This window comes from Anthonomus grandis, unplaced genomic scaffold (genome assembly GCF_022605725.1).
Source record: "Anthonomus grandis grandis unplaced genomic scaffold, icAntGran1.3 ctg00000400.1, whole genome shotgun sequence".
Classification (NCBI taxonomy): domain Eukaryota; kingdom Metazoa; phylum Arthropoda; class Insecta; order Coleoptera; family Curculionidae; genus Anthonomus; species Anthonomus grandis.
In genome coordinates, this window is record NW_026088493.1 from 23,005 (window position 1) to 43,591 (window position 20,587).

The following is a 20,587-nucleotide window of genomic DNA, read 5'->3' on the forward strand; positions in this document are numbered from 1 at the left end:
GAATAATTATTGGGCAATTTTCGGTTTTTTCATGTTAAAAAATCTGCTTTTGGGGGACAAATTCTGTTCTATTATACTTAGAAAGTTGAATTAAAAACTACCAGTAAGGAAACCATGAATTATAACAATCTGGAAAGTTTAAAGGATGAACTCCAAAAAAAAGTGAAAATTTTGGGCAATTTTCGGTTTTTTTCATGTTAAAAAATCTGCTTTTGGGGGACAAATTCTGTTCTATTATACTTAGAAAGTTCAATTTAAAAACTACCAGTAAGGAAACCATGAATTATAACAATCTGGAAAGTTTAAAGGATGAACTCCAAAAAAAAGTGAAAATTTTGGGCAATTTTCGGTTTTTTCATGTTAAAAAATCTGCTTTTGGGGGACAAATTCTGTTCTATTATACTTAGAAAGTTGATTTAAAAACTACCAGTAAGGAAACCATAAACTATAACAATCTGGAAAGTTTTCAAAGACCTACTCCAAAAAAAAGTGAAAATTTTGGACAATTTTCGGTTTTTTTATGTTAAAAATTCTGCTTTTGAGGGACAAATTCTGTTCTATTATACTTAGAAAGTTCATTTAAAAACTACCAGTAAGGAAACCATGAATTATAACAATCTGGAAAGTTTAAAGGATGAACTCCAAAAAAAAGTGAAAATTTTGGGCAATTTTCGGTTTTTTCATGTTAAAAAATCTGCTTTTGGGGGACAAATTCTGTTCTATTGTACTTAGAGAGTTGATTTAAAAACTGCCAGTAAGGAAACCATGAATTATAACAATCTGGAAAGTTTAAAGGATGAACTCCAAAAAAAAGTGAAAATTTTTGGGCAATTTTCGGTTTTTTTCATGTTAAAAAATCTGCTTTTGAGGGACAAATTCTGTTCTATTGTACTTAGAGAGTTGATTTAAAAACTGCCAGTAAGGAAACCATGAATTATAACAATCTGGAAAGTTTAAAGGATGAACTCCAAAAAAAAGTGAAAATTTTGGGCAATTTTTCGGTTTTTTCATGTTAAAAAATCTGCTTTTGGGGGACAAATTCTGTTCTATTATACTTAGAAAGTTGATTTAAAAACTACCAGTAAGGAAACCATAAACTATAACAATCTGGAAAGTTTTCAAAGACCTACTCCAAAAAAAAGTGAAAATTTTGGACAATTTTCGGTTTTTTTATGTTAAAAATTCTGCTTTTGAGGGACAAATTCTGTTCTATTATACTTAGAAAGTTCATTAAAAACTACCAGTAAGGAAACCATGAATTATAACAATCTGGAAAGTTTAAAGGATGAACTCCAAAAAAAAAGTGAAAATTTTGGGCAATTTTCGGTTTTTTTATGTTAAAAAATCTGCTTTTGGGGGACAAATTCTGTTCTATTATACTTAGAAAGTTCATTTAAAAACTACCAGTAAGGAAACCATGAATTATAACAATCTGGAAAGTTTAAAGGATGAACTCCAAAAAAAAGTGAAAATTTTGGGCAATTTTCGGTTTTTTCATGTTAAAAAATCTGCTTTTGGGGGACAAATTCTGTTCTATTATACTTAGAAAGTTGATTTAAAAACTACCAGTAAGGAAACCATAAACTATAACAATCTGGAAAGTTTAAAGGATGAACTCCAAAAAAAAGTGAAAATTTTGGGAAATTTTCGGTTTTTTCATGTTAAAAAATCTGCTTTTGGGGGACAAATTCTGTTCTATTATACTTAGAAAGTTGAATTAAAAACTACCAGTAAGGAAACCATGAATTATAACAATCTGGAAAGTTTAAAGGATGAACTCCAAAAAAAAGTGAAAATTTTGGGCAATTTTCGGTTTTTTCATGTTAAAAAATCTGCTTTTGGGGGACAAATGCTGTTCTATTATACTTAGAAAGTTCATTTAAAAACTACCAGTAAGGAAACCATGAATTATAACAATCTGGAAAGTTTAAAGGATGAACTCCAAAAAAAAGTGAAAATTTTGGGCAATTTTCGGTTTTTTCATGTTAAAAAATCTGCTTTTGGGGGACAAATTCTGTTCTATTATACTTAGAAAGTTGAATTAAAAACTACCAGTAAGGAAACCATGAATTATAACAATCTGGAAAGTTTAAAGGATGAACTCCAAAAAAAAGTGAAAATTTTGGGCAATTTTCGGTTTTTTCATGTTAAAAAATCTGCTTTTGGGGGACAAATTCTGTTCTATTATACTTAGAAAGTTGAATTAAAAACTACCAGTAAGGAAACCATGAATTATAACAATCTGGAAAGTTTAAAGGATAAACTCCAAAAAAAAGTGAAAATTTTGGGCAATTTTCGGTTTTTTCATGTTAAAAAATCTGCTTTTGGGGGACAAATTCTGTTCTATTATACTTAGAAAGTTCATTTAAAAACTACCAGTAAGGAAACCATGAATTATAACAATCTGGAAAGTTTAAAGGATGAACTCCAAAAAAAAGTGAAAATTTTGGGCAATTTTCGGTTTTTTCATGTTAAAAAATCTGCTTTTGGGGGACAAATTCTGTTCTATTTTACTTAGAAAGTTGATTTAAAAACTACCAGTAAGGAAACCATAAACTATAACAATCTGGAAAGTTTCAAAGACCTACTCCAAAAAAAAGTGAAAATTTTGGACAATTTTCGGTTTTTTTATGTTAAAAATTCTGCTTTTGAGGGACAAATTCTGTTCTATTATACTTAGAAAGTTGAATTAAAAACTACCAGTAAGGAAACCATGAATTATAACAATCTGGAAAGTTTAAAGGATGAACTCCAAAAAAAAGTGAAAATTTTGGGCAATTTTCGGTTTTTTCATGTTAAAAAATCTGCTTTTGGGGGACAAATTCTGTTCTATTATACTTAGAAAGTTGAATTAAAAACTACCAGTAAGGAAACCATGAATTATAACAATCTGGAAAGTTTAAAGGATGAACTCCAAAAAAAAGTGAAAATTTTGGGCAATTTTCGGTTTTTTCATGTTAAAAAATCTGCTTTTGGGGGACAAATTCTGTTCTATTTTACTTAGAAAGTTGATTTAAAAACTACCAGTAAGGAAACCATAAACTATAACAATCTGGAAAGTTTCAAAGACCTACTCCAAAAAAAAGTCAAAATTTTGGGCAATTTTCGGTTTTTTCATGTGAAAAATTCTGGTTTTGGGGGACAAATTCTGTTCTATTGTACTTAGAGAGTTCAATTAAAAACTACCATTAAGAAAACCATGAATTATAATAAACTGGAAAGTTTCAAGGATTTACTCCTAAAAAAAGTCAAAATTTTGAGCAATTTTGGATTTTTTCATGTGGAAAATGTTGCTTTTGGGGGACAAATTCTGTTCTATTGTACTTAGAGACTTGATTTAAAAACTACCAGTAAGGAAACCATAAACTATAACAATCTGGAAAGTTTCAAAGACCTACTCCAAGAAAAGGTGAAAATTTTGGACAATTTTCGGTTTTTTTATGTACAAAATTCTGCTTTTGGGGGACGAATTCTGTTCTATTGTACTTAGAGACTTGATTTAAAAACTACCAGTAAGGAAACCAATAATTATAATAATCTGGAGAGTTTCAAGGATCTACTTCAAAAAAAAGTAAGAATTTTGGACAATTTTCGGTTTTTTTATGTAAAAAATTCTGCTTTTGGGGGACGAATTCTGTTCTATTTTACTTAGAAAGTTGATTTAAAAACTACCAGTAAGGAAACCATAAACTATAACAATCTGGAAAGTTTCAAAGACCAACTCCAAAAAAAAGTCAAAATTTTGGGCAATTTTGGATTTTTTCATGTGAAAAATTCTGCTTTTGGGGGACAAATTCTGTTCTATTGTACTTAGAGAGTTCAATTAAAAACTACCATTAAGGAAACCATGAATTATAATAAACTGGAAAGTTTCAAGGATTTACTCCTAAAAAAACTCAAAATTTTGGGCAATTTTGGATTTTTTCATGTGGAAAATGTTGCTTTTGGGAAACAACTTCTGTTCTATTGTACTTGGAGAGGTGAATTAAAAACTACCAGTAAGGAAACCATGAATTATAATTAACTGGAAAGTTTCAAGGATCCACTCCAGAAAAAAGTCAACATTTTGGGCAATTTTGGATTTTTTCATGTGGAAAATGTTGCTTTTGGGTGACAAATTCTGATCTATTGTACTTAGAGACTTGATTTAAAAACTACCAGTAAGGAAACCATGAATTATAATAAACTGGAAAGTTTCAAGCATCTACTTCAAAAAAAACTCAAAATTTTGGACAATTTTGGATTTTATCTCCTAATGAATACTTCAATTGCCTGGAAGAAACATGCATTTTTTAATTACTGGAAAAAATGAAACTTACTGCCTCTAAAAAAACGTTATTTAAGTTCGGCTAACGCTCAAATATAAGTTCTTTCAAAGGTTTTTGTTTTGTTTAAAAGCCATTCATTTTTCTCGGTATACATTTTCATTTTAATTTAACGTAATTAATTTTTAATTTTAACGTAATTGTAGTTTTTAGTGATTGTCTAGCTAAATACATTCATAACGTTCACTATAAAATAATATTTCTCACAATTAAATTACGCTCAAATACAAATAAATTACAATAAAATTTTCATTGTGAATAGGGATCTTTTAAATCTAAAACAGGCATTTTAATAACTTTTACTGTAAAATAGTTTTATTTAATAACAATAAAATATAATTACAAATAAATATATAAAATTCAAATTACTCATATATATTCCAGGAATAAACGACCTGGTACACTTCGATTTCCTGGACCCCCCACCCCACGAAACCTTAGTACTTGCACTGGAACAATTATATGCCCTAGGGGCCCTCAATCATCACGGCGAATTAACTAAATTGGGTCGAAGAATGGCCGAATTCCCGGTTGACCCGATGATGGCCAAAATGCTGTTGGCCTCTGAAAAGTGCGTAAAAAAAAATATGATTTTATTAAAAAAAAATTGAGTTATCGGTATATAATAGCATCAAGTATATGTAGCGACCAGTATACAGGGGTGTCTTTACAGTGGTGTAATTTAATTTTGAAATAAACCTTAAAGAAAAAAAATCCAAGGGGTTTAGATCAGGAGAACGCGCGGGCCAGTTAACGGTCCTCTTGCAACTAGTCCTCTTCCGAATCCGTCTTTGGGGAAATTAATGATCTAAATGCCTGCCTGAGGTGCCCCATGTCATTTATTTTATCTTGATTAATAAAAATTGAATTAGAAAGAAATATTTTCTGCACTGTAAATACCTTGGTAGATACCTGATGTTTACTGGACAATTTACTGCTCCTTGAACTTGCTCGGTATATAGGTATCAACTCGTGATTCAAGACTTTTATTATATATCGATGATATTTTAAGGTTCTTTTTTCTTTTTGACGGTTTCTTGCAGATACAAATGTTCGGAAGAGGTGGTGACTATTACCGCGATGTTGTCGGTTAATGGAGCAATTTTTTATAGACCTAAAGATAAGATTATACACGCTGATACGGCCAGGAAGAACTTCAATAGCATATTTGGAGATCATTTGAGTTTGTTGAACGTGTACAACCAATGGCGGGACACGGATTACTCGTTGCAATGGTGCTATGAAAATTTCATACAGTATAGGTGAGTTTATAATAATTTTATTTATTTATGTATTTCGATTATTTATTATATAACGATAATTTCAGTCAGGTACTATTACACCTGAATGCGTTTGTCGAATTAGATGATGTTAAATATCTAAGATAAGGAGTATAAAATTGAAATTTGGCACGCATGTGTAACTCGTTAAACCCTTTAATGAGAGTCATTAAAAAAAACAGAGTTGCCATTCAATAAAAAGAGGTCATGTCGTTTATTTACTAGACAATATATAATAATATAATTTTTTTAAGTCAATTGAAAACGCAATTCTTCGGAATTTTCCTCCTTTTTCTCTTCTTCCTTATTTCTCTCGACCTCCCGTTTCTCTTCTATTTTTCTCAAATTTCCTTGGTTAGAAAAAAATTACTTCTTGACCCCTATATTCAGTCCTTTCTTTTTCTTCTTCTTTTTCTACTTCTTCTTCTTCATTTTCGTTCTCTAATTGGACAGCAATAACAAATCACTAAACTTGTCGCTTAGAATCCTCCGGACATATGTGTCGCTAATTTATGATAAGTCCTGAACTTCCTAACTTACAAAGATGTTTTATACCTTAAAAGAATCCTTGTACGTTGCGTCAGGCTACACTAAAAACCGCTTTTAAATATCTAAAGTAGTTTCAGACTTATTAACGAAAATGTCTGACTATCTCCGTTTAGGGCAAGTCGTTCCTCTGAAGGTGCCTCCCAATGACTTAAGATAAGTCCAAGAGTTCTTAACTTGGAAAGACGTTTTATAGCTTAAAAGAATCCTTGAACGTTGCGTCAGGCTACACTGAAAACCGCTTTTAAATATCTAAAGTAGTTTCAGACTTATTAACGAAATTGTCTGACTATCTCCGTTTAAGGCAACTCGTTCCTCTGGAAGTGCCTCCCAATGACTTAAGATAAGTCCAAGAGTTCTTAACTTGGAAAGACGTTTTATAGCTTAAAAGAATCCTTGAACGTTGCGTCAGGCTACACTAAAAACCGCTTTTAAATATATAAAGTAATTTCAGACTTATTAAGGAAAATGTCTGACCATGTCCGTTTAGGGCAACTCGTTCCTCTAAAGGTGCGTCCCAATAACTGAAGATAAGTCCAAGAGTTCTTAACTTGGAAAGACGTTTTATACCTGAAAAGAATCCTTGAACATTGCGTCAGGCTACACTAAAAACCGCTTTTAAATATCTAAAGTAGTTTTAGACTTATTAGCGAAAATGTCTGACCATGTCTGTTTAGGGCAACTGTATCCTCTGGAAGTGCCTCCCAATGACTTAAGATAAGTCCAAGAGTTCTTAACTTGGAAAGACGTTTTATAGCTTAAAAGAATCCCTGAACATTGTGTCAGACTACACTAAAAACCGCTTTTAAATATCTTAAGTAGTTTCAGACTTATTAGCGAAAATGTCTGATTATGTCCGTTTAGGGCAACTCGTTCCTCTGAAGGTGCCTCCCAATGACTTAAGATAAGTCCAAGAGTTCTTAACTTGGAAAGACGTTTTATACCTGAAAAGAATCCTTGAACATTGCGGCAGGCTACGCTAAAAACCGCTTTTAAATATCTAAAGTAGTTTCAGACTTATTAGCGAAAATGCCTGAGTATTTCCGTTTAGCGCAACTCGCTCCTCTGGAAGTGCCTCCCAATGACTTAAGATAAGTCCAAGAGTTCTTAACTTGGAAAGGCGTTTTATACCTTAAAAGAATCCTTGTACGTTACATCAGGCTACACTAAAAACCGCTTTTAAATATCTAAAGTAGTTTCAGACTTATTAGCGAAAATGTCTGACTATGTTCGTTTAGGGCAACTCGTTCCTCTGAAGGTGCCTCCCAATGACTTATAATAAGTCCAAGAGTTCTTAACTTGGAAAGACGTTTTATACCTCTAAAGAATCCTTGAACGTTGCGTCAGGCTACATTAAAAACCGCTTTTAAATATCTAAAGTAGTTTCAAAGTTATTAGCGAAAATGTCTGACTATGTCCGTTTAGGGCAACTCGCTCCTCTGAAGGTGTCTGCCAATGACTTAAGATAAGTCCAAGAGTTCTTAACTTGGAAAGACGTTTTATACCTTAAAAGAATCCCTGAACATTGTGTCAGACTACACTAAAAACCGCTTTTAAATATCTTAAGTAGTTTCAGACTTATTAGCGAAAATGTCTGATTATGTCCGTTTAGGGCAACTCGTTCCTCTGAAGGTGCCTCCCAATGACTTAAGATAAGTCCAAGAGTTCTTAACTTGGAAAGACGTTTTATACCTCTAAAGAATCCTTGAACGTTGCGTCAGGCTACATTAAAAACCGCTTTTAAATATCTAAAGTAGTTTCAAAGTTATTAGCGAAAATGTCTGACTATGTCCGTTTAGGGCAACTCGCTCCTCTGAAGGTGTCTGCCAATGACTTAAGATAAGTCCAAGAGTTCTTAACTTGGAAAGACGTTTTATACCTTAAAAGAATCCCTGAACATTGTGTCAGACTACACTAAAAACCGCTTTTAAATATCTTAAGTAGTTTCAGACTTATTAGCGAAAATGTCTGATTATGTCCGTTTAGGGCAACTCGTTCCTCTGAAGGTGCCTCCCAATGACTTAAGATAAGTCCAAGAGTTCTTAACTTGGAAAGACGTTTTATACCTGAAAAGAATCCTTGAACATTGCGGCAGGCTACGCTAAAAACCGCTTTTAAATATCTAAAGTAGTTTCAGACTTATTAGCGAAAATGCCTGAGTATTTCCGTTTAGCGCAACTCGCTCCTCTGGAAGTGCCTCCCAATGACTTAAGATAAGTCCAAGAGTTCTTAACTTGGAAAGGCGTTTTATACCTTAAAAGAATCCTTGTACGTTGCGTCAGGCTTCACTAAAAACCGCTTTTAAATATCTAAAGTATTTCCAGACTTATTAGCGAAAATGTCTGACTATCTCCGTTTAGGGCAAGTCGTTCCTCTGAAGGTGCCTCCCAATGACTTAAGATAAGTCCAAGAGTTCTTAACTTGGAAAGACGTTTTATAGCTTAAAAGAATCCTTGAACGTTGCGTCAGGCTACACTGAAAACCGCTTTTAAATATCTAAAGTAATTTCAGACTTATTAACGAAAATGTCTGACCATGTCCGTTTAGGGCAACTCGATCCTCTGAAGGTGCCTACCAATGACTTAAGATAAGTCCAAGAGTTCTTAACTTGGAAAGACGTTTTATACCTCTAAAGAATCCTTGAACGTTGTGTCAGGCTACACTGAAAACCGCTTTTAAATATCTAAAGTAATTTCCGACTTATTAACGAAAATGTCTGAGTATCTCTGTTTAGGGCAAGTCGTTCCTCTAAAGGTGCCTCCCAATGACTTAAGATAAGTCCAAAAGTTCTTAACTTGGAAAGACGTTTTATACCTTAAAAGAATCCTTGAACGTTGTGTCAGGTTATACCAAAAACCGCTTTTAAATATCCAAAGTAGTTTTAGACTTGTTAGCGAAAATGTCTGACTATCTCCGTTTAGGGCAAGTCGTTCCTCTGAAGGTGCCTCCCAATGACTTAAGATAAGTCCAAGAGTTCTTAACTTGGAAAGACGTTTTATAGCTTAAAAGAATCCTTGAACGTTGCGTCAGGCTACACTGAAAACCGCTTTTAAATATCTAAAGTAATTTCCGACTTATTAACGAAAATGTCTGAGTATCTCTGTTTAGGGCAAGTCGTTCCTCTAAAGGTGCCTCCCAATGACTTAAGATAAGTCCAAGAGTTCTTAACTTGGAAAGACGTTTTATACCTGAAAAGAATCCTTGAACATTGCGTCAGGCTACACTAAAAACCGCTTTTAAATATCTAAAGTAGTTTCAGACTTATTGGCGAAAATGTCTGACTATGTCCGTTTAGGGAAACTCGTTCCTCTGGAAGTGCCTCCCAATGACTTAAGATAAGTCCAAGAGTTCTTAACTTGGAAAGACGTTTTATTTTTTAAAAGAATCCTTGAACGTTGTGTCAGGCTACATTAAAAACCGCTTTTAAATATCAAAAGGAGTTTCAGAGTTATTAACGAAAATGCCTGACTATTTCCGTTTAGGGCAACTCGCTCCTCTGAAGGTGCCTCCCAATGACTTAAGATAAGTCCAAGAGTTCTTAACTAGAAAAGATGTTTTATACCTTAAAAAAATCCTTGAACATTGCGTCAGGCTGCACTTAAAACCGCTTTTAAATATCTAAAGTAGTTTCAGACTTATTAACAAAAATGTCTGACTATATCCGTTTAGGGCAACTCGCTCCTCTGAAGGTGCCTCCCAATGACTTAAGATAAGTCCAAGAGTTCTTAACTTGGAAAAACGTTTTATACCTTAAAAGAATCCTTGAACGTTGTGTCAGGCTACACTAAAAACCGCTTTTAATTATCTAAAGTAGTTTCAGAGTTATTAGCGAAAATGTCTGACTATGTCCGTTTAGGGCAACTCGTTCCTCTGGAAGTGCCTCCCAATGACTTAAGATAAGTCCAAGAGTTCTTAACTTGGAAAGATGTTTTATACTTTAAAAGAATTCTTGATCATTGCGTCAGGCTACATTAAAAACCGCTTTTAAATATCTAAAGTAATTTCAGACTTATTAACGAAAATGTCTGACTATGTCTGTTTAGGGCAACTCGCTCCTCTGAAGGTGCCTCCCAATGACTTAAGATAAGTTCAAGAGTTCTTAACTTGGAAAGACGTTTTATACCTTAAAAGAATCCTTGAACGTTGCGTCAGGCTACACTAAAAACCGCTTTTAAATATCTAAAGTAGTTTCAGACTTATTAACGAAAATGTCTGACTGTCCGTTTAAGGCAACTCGTTCCTCTGAAGGTGCCTCCCAATGACTTAAGATAAGTCCAAGAGTTCTTAACTTGGAAATACGTTTTATACCTTAAAAGAATCCTTGAACATTGCGTCATGCTACACTAAAAACCGCTTTTAAATATCTTAAGTAGTTTTAGACTTATTAGCGAAAATGTTGGACTATCTCCGTTTAGGGCAACTCGCTCCTCTGGAAGTGCCTCCCAATGACTTAAGATAAGTCCAAGAGTTCTTAACTAGGAAAGATGTTTTATACCTTAAAAGAATCCTTGAACATTGCGTCAGGCTGCACTAAAAACCGCTTTTAAATATCTTAAGTAGTTTCAGAGTTATTAGCGAAAATGTCTGACTATGTCCGTTTAGGGCAACTCGTTCCTCTGGAAGTGCCTCCCAATGACTTAAGATAAGTCCAAGAGTTCTTAACTTGGAAAGATGTTTTATACCCTAAAAGAATTCTTGATCATTGCGTCAGGCTACATTAAAAACCGCTTTTAAATATCTAAAGTAATTTCAGACTTATTAACGAAAATGTCTGACTATGTCTGTTTAGGGCAACTCGCTCCTCTGAAGGTGCCGCCCAATGACTTAAGGTAAGTCCAAGAGTTCTCAACTTGGAAAGACGTTTTATACCTCTAAAGAATCCTTGAACATTGCGTCATGCTACACTGAAAACCGCTTTTAAATATCTAAAGTAGTTTCAGACTTATTAGCGAAAATGTCTGACTATCTCCGTTTAGGACAAGTCGTTCCTCTGAAGGTGTCTCCCAATGACTTAAGATAAGTCCAAGAGTTCTTAACTTGGAAAGACGTTTTATACCTCTAAAGAATCCTTAAACATTGCGTCAGGCTACACTAAAAACCGCCTTTAAATATCTAAAGTAGTTTCAGACTTAGTAGCGAAAATGTCTGACTATCTCCGTTTAGGACAAGTCGTTCCTCTGAAAGTGTCTCCCAATGACTTAAGATAAGTCCAAGAGTTCTTAACTTGGAAAGACGTTTTATACCTTAAAAGAATCCTTGAACGTTGCGTCAGGCTACACTAAAAACCGCTTTTAAATATCTAAAGTAGTTTCAGACTTATTAACGAAAATGTCTGACTATGTCTGTTTAGGGCAAGTCGTTCCTCTGAAGGTGCCTCCCAATGACTTAAGATAAGTCCAAGAGTTCTTAAGTTGGAAAGACGTTTTATATATTAAAAGAATCCTTGAACATTGCGTCAGGCTACACTAAAAACCGCTTTTAAATATCTTAAGTAGTTTCAGAGTTATTAGCGAAAATGTCTGACTATGTCCATTTAGGGCAACTCGTTCCTCTGAAGGTGCCTCCCAATGACTTAAGATAAGTCCACGAGTTCTTAACTTGGAAAGGCGTTTTATAGCTTAAAAGAATCCTTGAACGTTGCGTCAGGCTACACTGAAAACCGCTTTTAAATATCTAAAGTAGTTTCAGACTTATTAGCGAAAATGTCTGACTATCTCCGTTTAGGGCAAGTCGTTCCTCTGAAAGTGCCTCCCAATGACTTAAGATAAGTCCAAGAGTTCTTAACTTGGAAAGATGTTTTATACCTCTAAAGAATCCTTGAACGTTGTTTCAGGTTATACCAAAAACCGCTTTTAAATATCCAAAGTAGTTTTAGACTTTTTAGCGAAAGTGTCTGACTATCTCCGTTTAGGGCAAGTCGTTCCTCTGAAGGTGCCTCCCAATGACTTATAATAAGTCCAAGAGTTCGTAACTTGGAAAGACGTTTTATACCTCTAAAGAATCCTCGAACGTTGTGTCAGGTTATACTCAAAACCGCTTTTAAATATCTAAAGTAGTTTTAGACTTATTAGCGAAAATGTCTGACTATGTCCGTTTAAGGCAACTCGTTCCTCTGAATGTGCCTCCCAATGACTTAAGATAAGTCCAAGAGTTCTTGACTTGGAAAGACGTTTTATACCCCTAAAGAATCCTTGAACGTTGTGTCAGGCTACACTAAAAACCACTTTTAAATATCTAAAGCAGTTTCAGACTTATTAAGGAAAATGTCTGACCATGTCCGTTTAGGGCAACTCGCTCCTCTGAAGGTGCCTCCCAATGACTTAAGATAAGTCCAAGAGTTCTTAACTTGGAAAGACGTTTTATACCCCTAAAGAATCCTTGAACGTTGTGTCAGGCTACACTAAAAACCACTTTTAAATATCTAAAGCAGTTTCAGACTTATTAAGGAAAATGTCTGACCATGTCCGTTTAGGGCAACTCGCTCCTCTGAAGGTGCCTCCCAATGACTTAAGATAAGTCCAAGAGTTCTTAACTTGGAAAGACGTTTTATAGCTTAAAAGAATCCTTGAACGTTGCGTCAGGCTGCACTAAAAACCGCTTTTAAATATCTAAAGTAGTTTCAGACTTATTAACGAAAATGTCTATTCAAGTCCCTTAGGAGCAACTCTGATTTCCATACTTACTTTACTACGAGATTTCATAGGTGTATCTAATTTACCTAAGATATTATTTGTTACGGATGATATCTAAAAAAAGGAATAAATTCAAATTGTCACAATTTAAGTAGGAAATGTCTGCATTTTTTGCAAGAATTGTTAGAAACTTGCAGGTATTGCCATGGCCGGCAAAATCTCCTGATTTAAGTCGAATAGTCTTCCAGACAAACGAAGAGTTGCTAAATTAAACGGAAAAGCAATGGCTACAAATTAAGCAAAACGATATTAACAATTTAATTATTAAAGAGGACTCTGACTCCCTCCCCTTTAAACCCAAATAACTCAAAAACTACTGAAGATAAAATGATGAGACAAACTGCATGATATTAAGAAAATAATGCTTAATAAATGTTGTATGAGCCATAAATACATTTGGGCTAAATTTTCTTAATTATTGGATCCCAAATTCAGGTCACACTTGAAGGAATTATCGTCCTCCTCTGACTTCCTCCCCTTTAAACCCAAATATCTCAAAAACTACTGAAGATAAAATGATGAGACAAACTGCATGATATTAAGAAAAAAATGCTGTATAAATGTTGTATGAGCCATAAATACATTTGGGCAAAATTTTCTTAATTACTGGATCTCAAATTCAGGTCACACTTGAAGGAATTATCGTCCTCCTCTGACTCCCTCCCCTTTAAACCCAAATATCTCAAAAACTACTAAAGATAAGATGATGAGACAAACTGCATGATATTAAGAAAATAATGCTTTATAAATGTTGTATGAGCCATAAATACATTTGGGCAAAATTTTCTTAATTACTGGATCCCAAATTCAGGTCACACTTGAAGGAATTATCGTCCTCCTCTGACTTCCTCCCCTTTAAACCCAAATATCTCAAAAACTACTGAATATTAAATGATGAGCCAAACTGCATGATATTAAGAAAATAATGCTTAATAAATGTTATATGACCATAAATACATTTGGACTAAATTTTCTTAATTACTGGATCCCAAATTCAATTAGTAAATCAATTTCTTGTTCAGTTCCCTGATAGGTCAAAGTTGTGTTCGCAGATATCCACTTGTTAGTTTTTTCTCAATTGTTAGATTCTTAGTACGACGTTTCGTTTTTTCCTGCGGCCATCATCAGTATTGAACAAAACCTTTTTTTTTTAAATTGTAGGTCCTTAAAGAGGGCAAGGGACGTAAGGGAACAACTGGTAGGTTTAATGCAACGGGTCGAAATTGATATGGTATCAAACGTGAGCGAGACCATAGACATCCGAAAAGCGATCACGGCCGGCTACTTTTATCATATCGCCCGCCTATCCAAGGGCGGACACTATAAAACTGTGAAACATAACCAGGTATTTTTTTTGAAATATTTTACTCCTATCTTAGGTACAGCCTTGTACAGATGTCCATGGTCCAGTGTATAATAGCAAATAATATAATGGACAGTTTTTATTTAATAAGTGCATTGGAACCTTCAGTGAAGCGCATTGGCCAGCGCGAATTCTGGACCTAGCTCCTCTTGACTTTTTCATATGGGGTCTTCTTAGTGTTATTATACAACGTGCCCAAGATAAGGAGGGCCAGCACGGGGATCTCCGTAACCGTGAGAGATAGAAAGTGGGTTAAATGGGAAGAATTCAGCAAATCTAGAAAAATCCGAGTAGTTCCGGAGATATCCGAAAAACACACTTCTGTTTAGCCATTTTTTCCCCCCTTTCAGATGCCGTTATTAAATTTTAGACCCGACGTTTCGACGTCTTCAGGCCATCGTCAACTTTTTTTTTTCAAATACAGACCTGATTTTACGGATATCAAATATTCGAATTCAACGGCTTTAAACGTTTTTCAAGCATTTTTAAACGTTTTTTATACCTTAATATTCTACCTACCTAAAATATGTAGAATATTAATATTATTAAAGAAAAAATAAGGCCTACTCAGTTCAGATGTTCCCACAGGAAAAAATCAATGGGAGACAAATCGGGTGATCTCGGAGGACATTCAAGGTTTCATTGAGAAAATTGCGCCCAGTTTAAGTGCGTAAGTGATGTACGGAATGGCATAATGTCCGGGAAAAGCCACTTTGACCAGTTACTGTATAATTGAATGGAGGTTAACGGTATAATTGAATAAACACAGCGAAGTATATGAATTATACCTTAACTGCAATAAGTCGTGGTCTTAAAGAAAATAAATGAATGAAACTGCTGAGTTCAGATGTTCTTATAAAAAGAAATCAAGGGGAGACAAATCGGGTGGTCTCGCAGGACATTCAAGGTTTTATTCAGAAAAATGCCACTAAGCCTGAGTGCTTAGGTGATGTACGGAATGGCATAATGTCCAGGAAAAGCCACTTTGACCAGCTGCTGTATAATTGTCAATAGGAGACAATTAATAAGATAAAACTTATTATAAGTGTAGTAACAGTGATGCATTAATCTGGACCTCGACATCAATTAATTACAGAAACTATTCTCATCCATAGACACAGTAGAGCTAATAAAGAGAAAATGGATGAATGAAACTGTTGAGTTCGTACAAAAAGAAATCAAGGGGAGACAAATCGGGTGATCTCGCAGGCCGTTCGAGGTTTCATTGACAAAATTCCACCCAATCTTAAATGCTTAATAAGATAAAACGTATAATAAGTGTAGCTTAGGCATCAATTAATTACAAAAGAAAATGGATTAATGAAACTGTTGAGTTTAGATGTTCGTAGAAAAAGAAATCAAGGGGAAACAAATCGGGTAATCCAGCAGGACATTCGAGGTTTCATTGAGAAAATTCATTCATTCATTAGTAACATAAAACGTATAATAAGTGTAGCTTCGGCATCAATTAATTACAAAACCTATTTTCCATTTATGAATACAGTGCGGGATATGAATTATAATTCGACTACAATAACTCGTGTAGTTTTTGGGACTGCGTGGTCTAAAAGCAAATTAATGAATGAAACTGTTGAGTCCATAAAAAAAGAAATCAAGGGGAGACAAATCGGGTGATTTCGCAGGCCGTTCGAGGTTTCATTGAGAAAATGCCACCCAGATTGAGTGCTGTGTACATGATACATTCAGTATACTGGTTGCAGCTGGATCTTTTGGAAGTTCTGTAAATTATATTCTTGCATCAATGAACGAACGAACATTCGAAAGTAACTTGTTTTTTAATTCTTGAGTCCTCCGGGTTTTTTTTATACTTAAATTTAAAATATTATCCTTTAATTTATATTAATTCAATCTAATTCTCCCAACTTAATAGAACCTGATTTCTGGTCCTTTAATTCTGTATTTGACCTTTGTACTGACTTTTTAATTTTTTTTTTGGGTACAATTTTGAATACAAGAGGTACCAATCATCTCATCTTAGACACCCTCTATAAGTAGCCTCACCTCTTTAAAAACCCTTAGAGCCTCTAATTGATGATGTCAATAACAAAACGTCGAAACGTCGATATAAATACACCCAAACTAGATTTCTGCGATATATTTCTATTGGTCTAAACTATATTTTAATTAAACTTTTAGACTGTAACGATTCATCCCAATAGCGCCCTATTTGAGGAGCTTCCCAGGTGGGTTCTGTACCACGAGTTGGTGTTTACCACGAAAGAATTCATGCGTCAAGTGATAGAGATCGAAAGTAAATGGTTGCTTGAAGTTGCCCCACATTACTATAAACCTAAAGAGTTAGAGGATTCGACTAATAAAAGGATGCCGAAGAATGTGGGGCGAAGTACGAGGACTGAATGATTTTTTTTTAAATTTGATTATGTTAAATAGAGAAGTGTAACAGTAGGTTTGTTTAAGTTATTGGACTTGGGAAGGTGAAAGGTAAGTATATGGTACCTATATATTTAATTAAGTGAAAATATGCATAATTTCCGAAATAAAATAAGTGCGAACAAAACGAGGATCAGTGGTAGTTTTTTGGTTTTGATCAGTCTAAAGTATTAAAATAAAAATTAAATATTAGTTTATTGAATGCTTTGATGTCAGTACGATAAAATGCGTTATTTAAGAATTTTGGACTAATGTAAAAAATTGTTCATATTTTATTCAATTATGGGCGTCAAAAAAAATATGCTGACTTGTAAAAAAATATTTTTGCATTTATTTGTTTACTTTATTGTTATATACTAGAGGATTGTTTAAAAACAAACAAAATATTTTGTTCATGTACGTAAGCATAAAGTATGACAAATTTAAGAATACAAAACAATACAAAAATATATTACAAGAGAAATACCACCATAGCAAAGAAGATTTCCTAAAAAATGCACGATAGGTATTTTTCCTAAAATGTACTTTTTCAGAAAAATTAGTCAAGGGTAGTGTTGATTAAAAGCGGCTTTTTTTTGCAAATAATAATTTGCTTTAGAGTTATACTTAATATAATTTGTTTTTAACTACTTAATAAAAATGAAAATATAATAAACAAAAAAGAAAAGAATAATAGGCCCTTAATAGAGACAAAAAATATATTAAAATGATTACTTCCTTAATACCAGAAACTATTTAATAAATTCAAAAAGATTTGATAAGAAATAGACAAAATTTCCGTGGTGTGTTTAAGTAAATGGAAATACAGAATAATATAAATTATAGTTAATTCTATATAACGTGAAAGAAGTGAGTTATTTAATTTTTTCCTCTAAGGCAAATATTTACCGTCAAACGGGGTGAATCGAGACGACTATTACATATTTATGTTATATTTTTTTTTATACAACTGCCGAACAAAGTTAAAATTTAGCAGAAAGTGACCGTAGTCCATACAACAGCAGAAATATGTATTCGATTATTTTTTAATTTCCATGGATTATAAAAAAAAAAAAAAAAAAAAATATAGGGTGTCCCGATTGACCCCGTTTTGGGGCGAATCGGAACGCGCCGTTTTAGGCCATGTAAAATGCATGTCGCCCCGCGTATGAGGTGAATCGGGACCAAAAATTGAAAAAAATATATTTTTCATATTTTTTTAAGTACCGTAGAATGGGGCTATTTGAGAATTTTTTTGAGGTTTTTGAGCCATATCTATAAGACAAAAGTAAGCTTGATCAATTTTGTAATGGCGTTGGAAAGACCTATGATAGAGGTATCTATTTCTTATATTTGACTAACGGCTTCCTCTTCTGGGAGCCGTAAAAAAATTTTTTTAGGGCCTTCTCAAATTGCCCCATAGGGTGGGGCTTTTTGAGAATATGCCTTAAAATTGCATAAATCATCATTTATCCACTGAAGGGGATATTTGGAAAACAAAAAAACATTTAAAAAAAAATAAAAAACATGTTAACATATAAAAAAAATATACAAAACAAAAAATATTTCTTGCAACATTGCAAATTACAATTAAAATATGTAAACAAAAAAACATAAAGTAGATAAAGGTTTCTTGAAGGTTACAAACAGTGGTAACTATATGTTTATTGTATGTTTAGTTCTGAAAGATTATCCGAAAAGGTAAAAAATTGCCTGGTCCCTGAACCTTCAATCTTAGGAGGGCTGAGTATCATGATAAGCATTTCGGTTGTTACCTCGTCTTCATCTAACTTAGGAGGAGATAAAAATCTTTCCGTTTTGGAGGATTTTTTTAAAAACGATGTTTTGAAAACCCGTTCCCCGTTTAGCAGGGTAACGGATTTTATTTGTCCTATATAACATTGGCTTGAAATTGTTGCCGTGTATCGAACAACTACCCAATCATTGACCTTAAGATTATTAAAGTTTATAAGAGGATGGTCATCATCGTCACTTATTTCTTGCTGATTTTCATCATCGTGTTCTTCTGGTTGGATTTCTTTATCAGGTTTTTTCAAATTAAAACAGGGAAGGTCTTCATCGTCAATATTTTGTAGCTGGCCTTCTTCATCATCTGATGATTCGCATGAACTTATTTCAGAAACATTTCTACTAGTAGATGGGTTTAAAACAGTTTTTCCTGCTTCTACAGTAAGCTTCTTGCGACGCGGTGCTTTACGCTGCTCACAACTACCCATACGCATTTCTTTTAGGACATCCAAAACTGAGCTTGAATCTAAAATATTAGAATCTGTACCTGTGGTGGACGATGCAGGTAATCTTTCCTTTGGTTGCGCAGGATTTAGAGGGTGCAATCCAGTTTTGGCAAATCCGGAGACTAAATTTTGCCTTCCTTTGCCATTCTCTTCAATCTTGTTATGGAGCTGTGCAAGCAATCTAGGGAATACATCTTTTGAGAGTGTAGTCATTTTCCGCCCTTGGCCTTTCTTCCACGTTGTCAGAATTTCGCGCCAATATTTCTTAAGTGGAGAATAAAATGCGACGTCTCATGGCTGCATGACATGGGTCGCATTGCTTGGCAAACAAATAAATGCAATATCCATTTTCTCGCACGTTTTAAGGACGTCTTCGGAAAAGTGAGAAGATAAGTTGTCCCCAATGAGAGCCTAAAATGAAAATTAAATATGGGTAAAATGACTTAAACCTCTCTGTTATACCTACTCACCTTTTTTCCAGGTTTATTTTTAAAAAATGGAACTACCACAGTAAAAAACCAATTTCGAAAACAAGCGGAATCGAACCACCCGCTTTTAGACCTATTATATCTGGCACCTTTAGGGCCTCCCTCAGTCCATGAGTCCCAAAGATGCTCACCTTTATACACTACATAAACTGGTAATATCTGGCCATCAGCAGTACCAGCATACATTAAGCTTATGGCTGTTTTTGTCGAAAATATCTCTCTTTCTGGGTACCTTGATCCTCTTTTATAAATATATTTCTTAGTGCCTGGGTTGTCGGTAAGGTTTGTTTCATCATAATTTATCATTAAACTAGGATTTACCGCTAATAAAGTATCTCGGGCATTATCAAAAAATTATCGATAACTTCTGGTGAAAGTGAAGCTCTTTTAGTTGAAATATTGGATGATAGACGGTTTGATATGAGCTTTTCGTGTCGTTTAAGAAAAGCTAATGCCCAATCTCTACCAGGAAAGTTATCCTTCAAACGAACCTCCTGTACACCTTTTTTATCCAGGTAATTCTTCGCAAAAAGTCTTAGATCCAATATGTCAAAGGGAAATCCCCAAGCTGCCACAATATTTAGGTATTTCACAAACTGTTCCTCTTCTTCCTTGGAAAATATTGAAGGTCTTCCCGGTTTTTCAAATATATTGGTCCCCCTAGCACGTCTGCTTATGGTGGCGATGGGCACTTTGAAATGCTCCGAGGCCTTAGCCAAAGTTAACCGCCCTTTTTTTACTTCTTCTATTGCTCTAGCTAAGGCTTTCTCTGAGTAATGCCTATATGGCACGTAATTTTTGCCATTTCTGACATGGCTAAATGTTTTTTTATAAGTGCGCACCATTATCTCATACCATTCTAAAAAAGCCAATTTCATTTGAAAGCAATTTCTAACAATTTTCAAATAGCCCCCATGCCTTCTCAAATTACCCCACTCCAGAAAATACTGAATAAAAAAAAACAAAAGAGTCCTAAAATGTTTATGTTACCAATACACCTTCCTAAAACCCCATACTTTTATTTGGATTAAGTGCCAATATCATACAATTAATCGGTTTAGATTTACAGAGTAAAGTTAACCACTTACCGTTCTTTCACCAAAAAACACGTGTTTTTCCTAATATTTTTACGCGCCAAAATAAAACAGCTACCTTTCGTCGAACTGCGCTCGAGTACGCGGTTGCATGTGTACTAATGGCCTTGCGCGGCGTTTGCGTATTGTTATTAACTCTGTGGGCGTTGTTGC

The 20,587-nt window shown here is 34.2% G+C and overlaps 1 protein-coding gene across 1 annotated transcript in view; it reads left to right on the top strand.

The window, feature by feature from the left end:
* LOC126749634 (pre-mRNA-splicing factor ATP-dependent RNA helicase DHX16) overlaps window positions 1–16,633 on the top strand; it is a 39,435-nt gene extending 22,802 nt beyond the window's left edge. Inside the window, exons 4-7 of the mRNA XM_050459332.1 lie at window positions 4,710–4,896; window positions 5,369–5,587; window positions 14,005–14,188; window positions 16,364–16,633. Of these exons, the coding sequence (XP_050315289.1) occupies window positions 4,710–4,896; window positions 5,369–5,587; window positions 14,005–14,188; window positions 16,364–16,588 (815 nt within the window). The 3' untranslated portion in view covers window positions 16,589–16,633. The remainder of the gene's footprint in view (window positions 1–4,709; window positions 4,897–5,368; window positions 5,588–14,004; window positions 14,189–16,363) is intronic.
* Window positions 16,634–20,587: the final 3,954 nt, after the last annotated feature.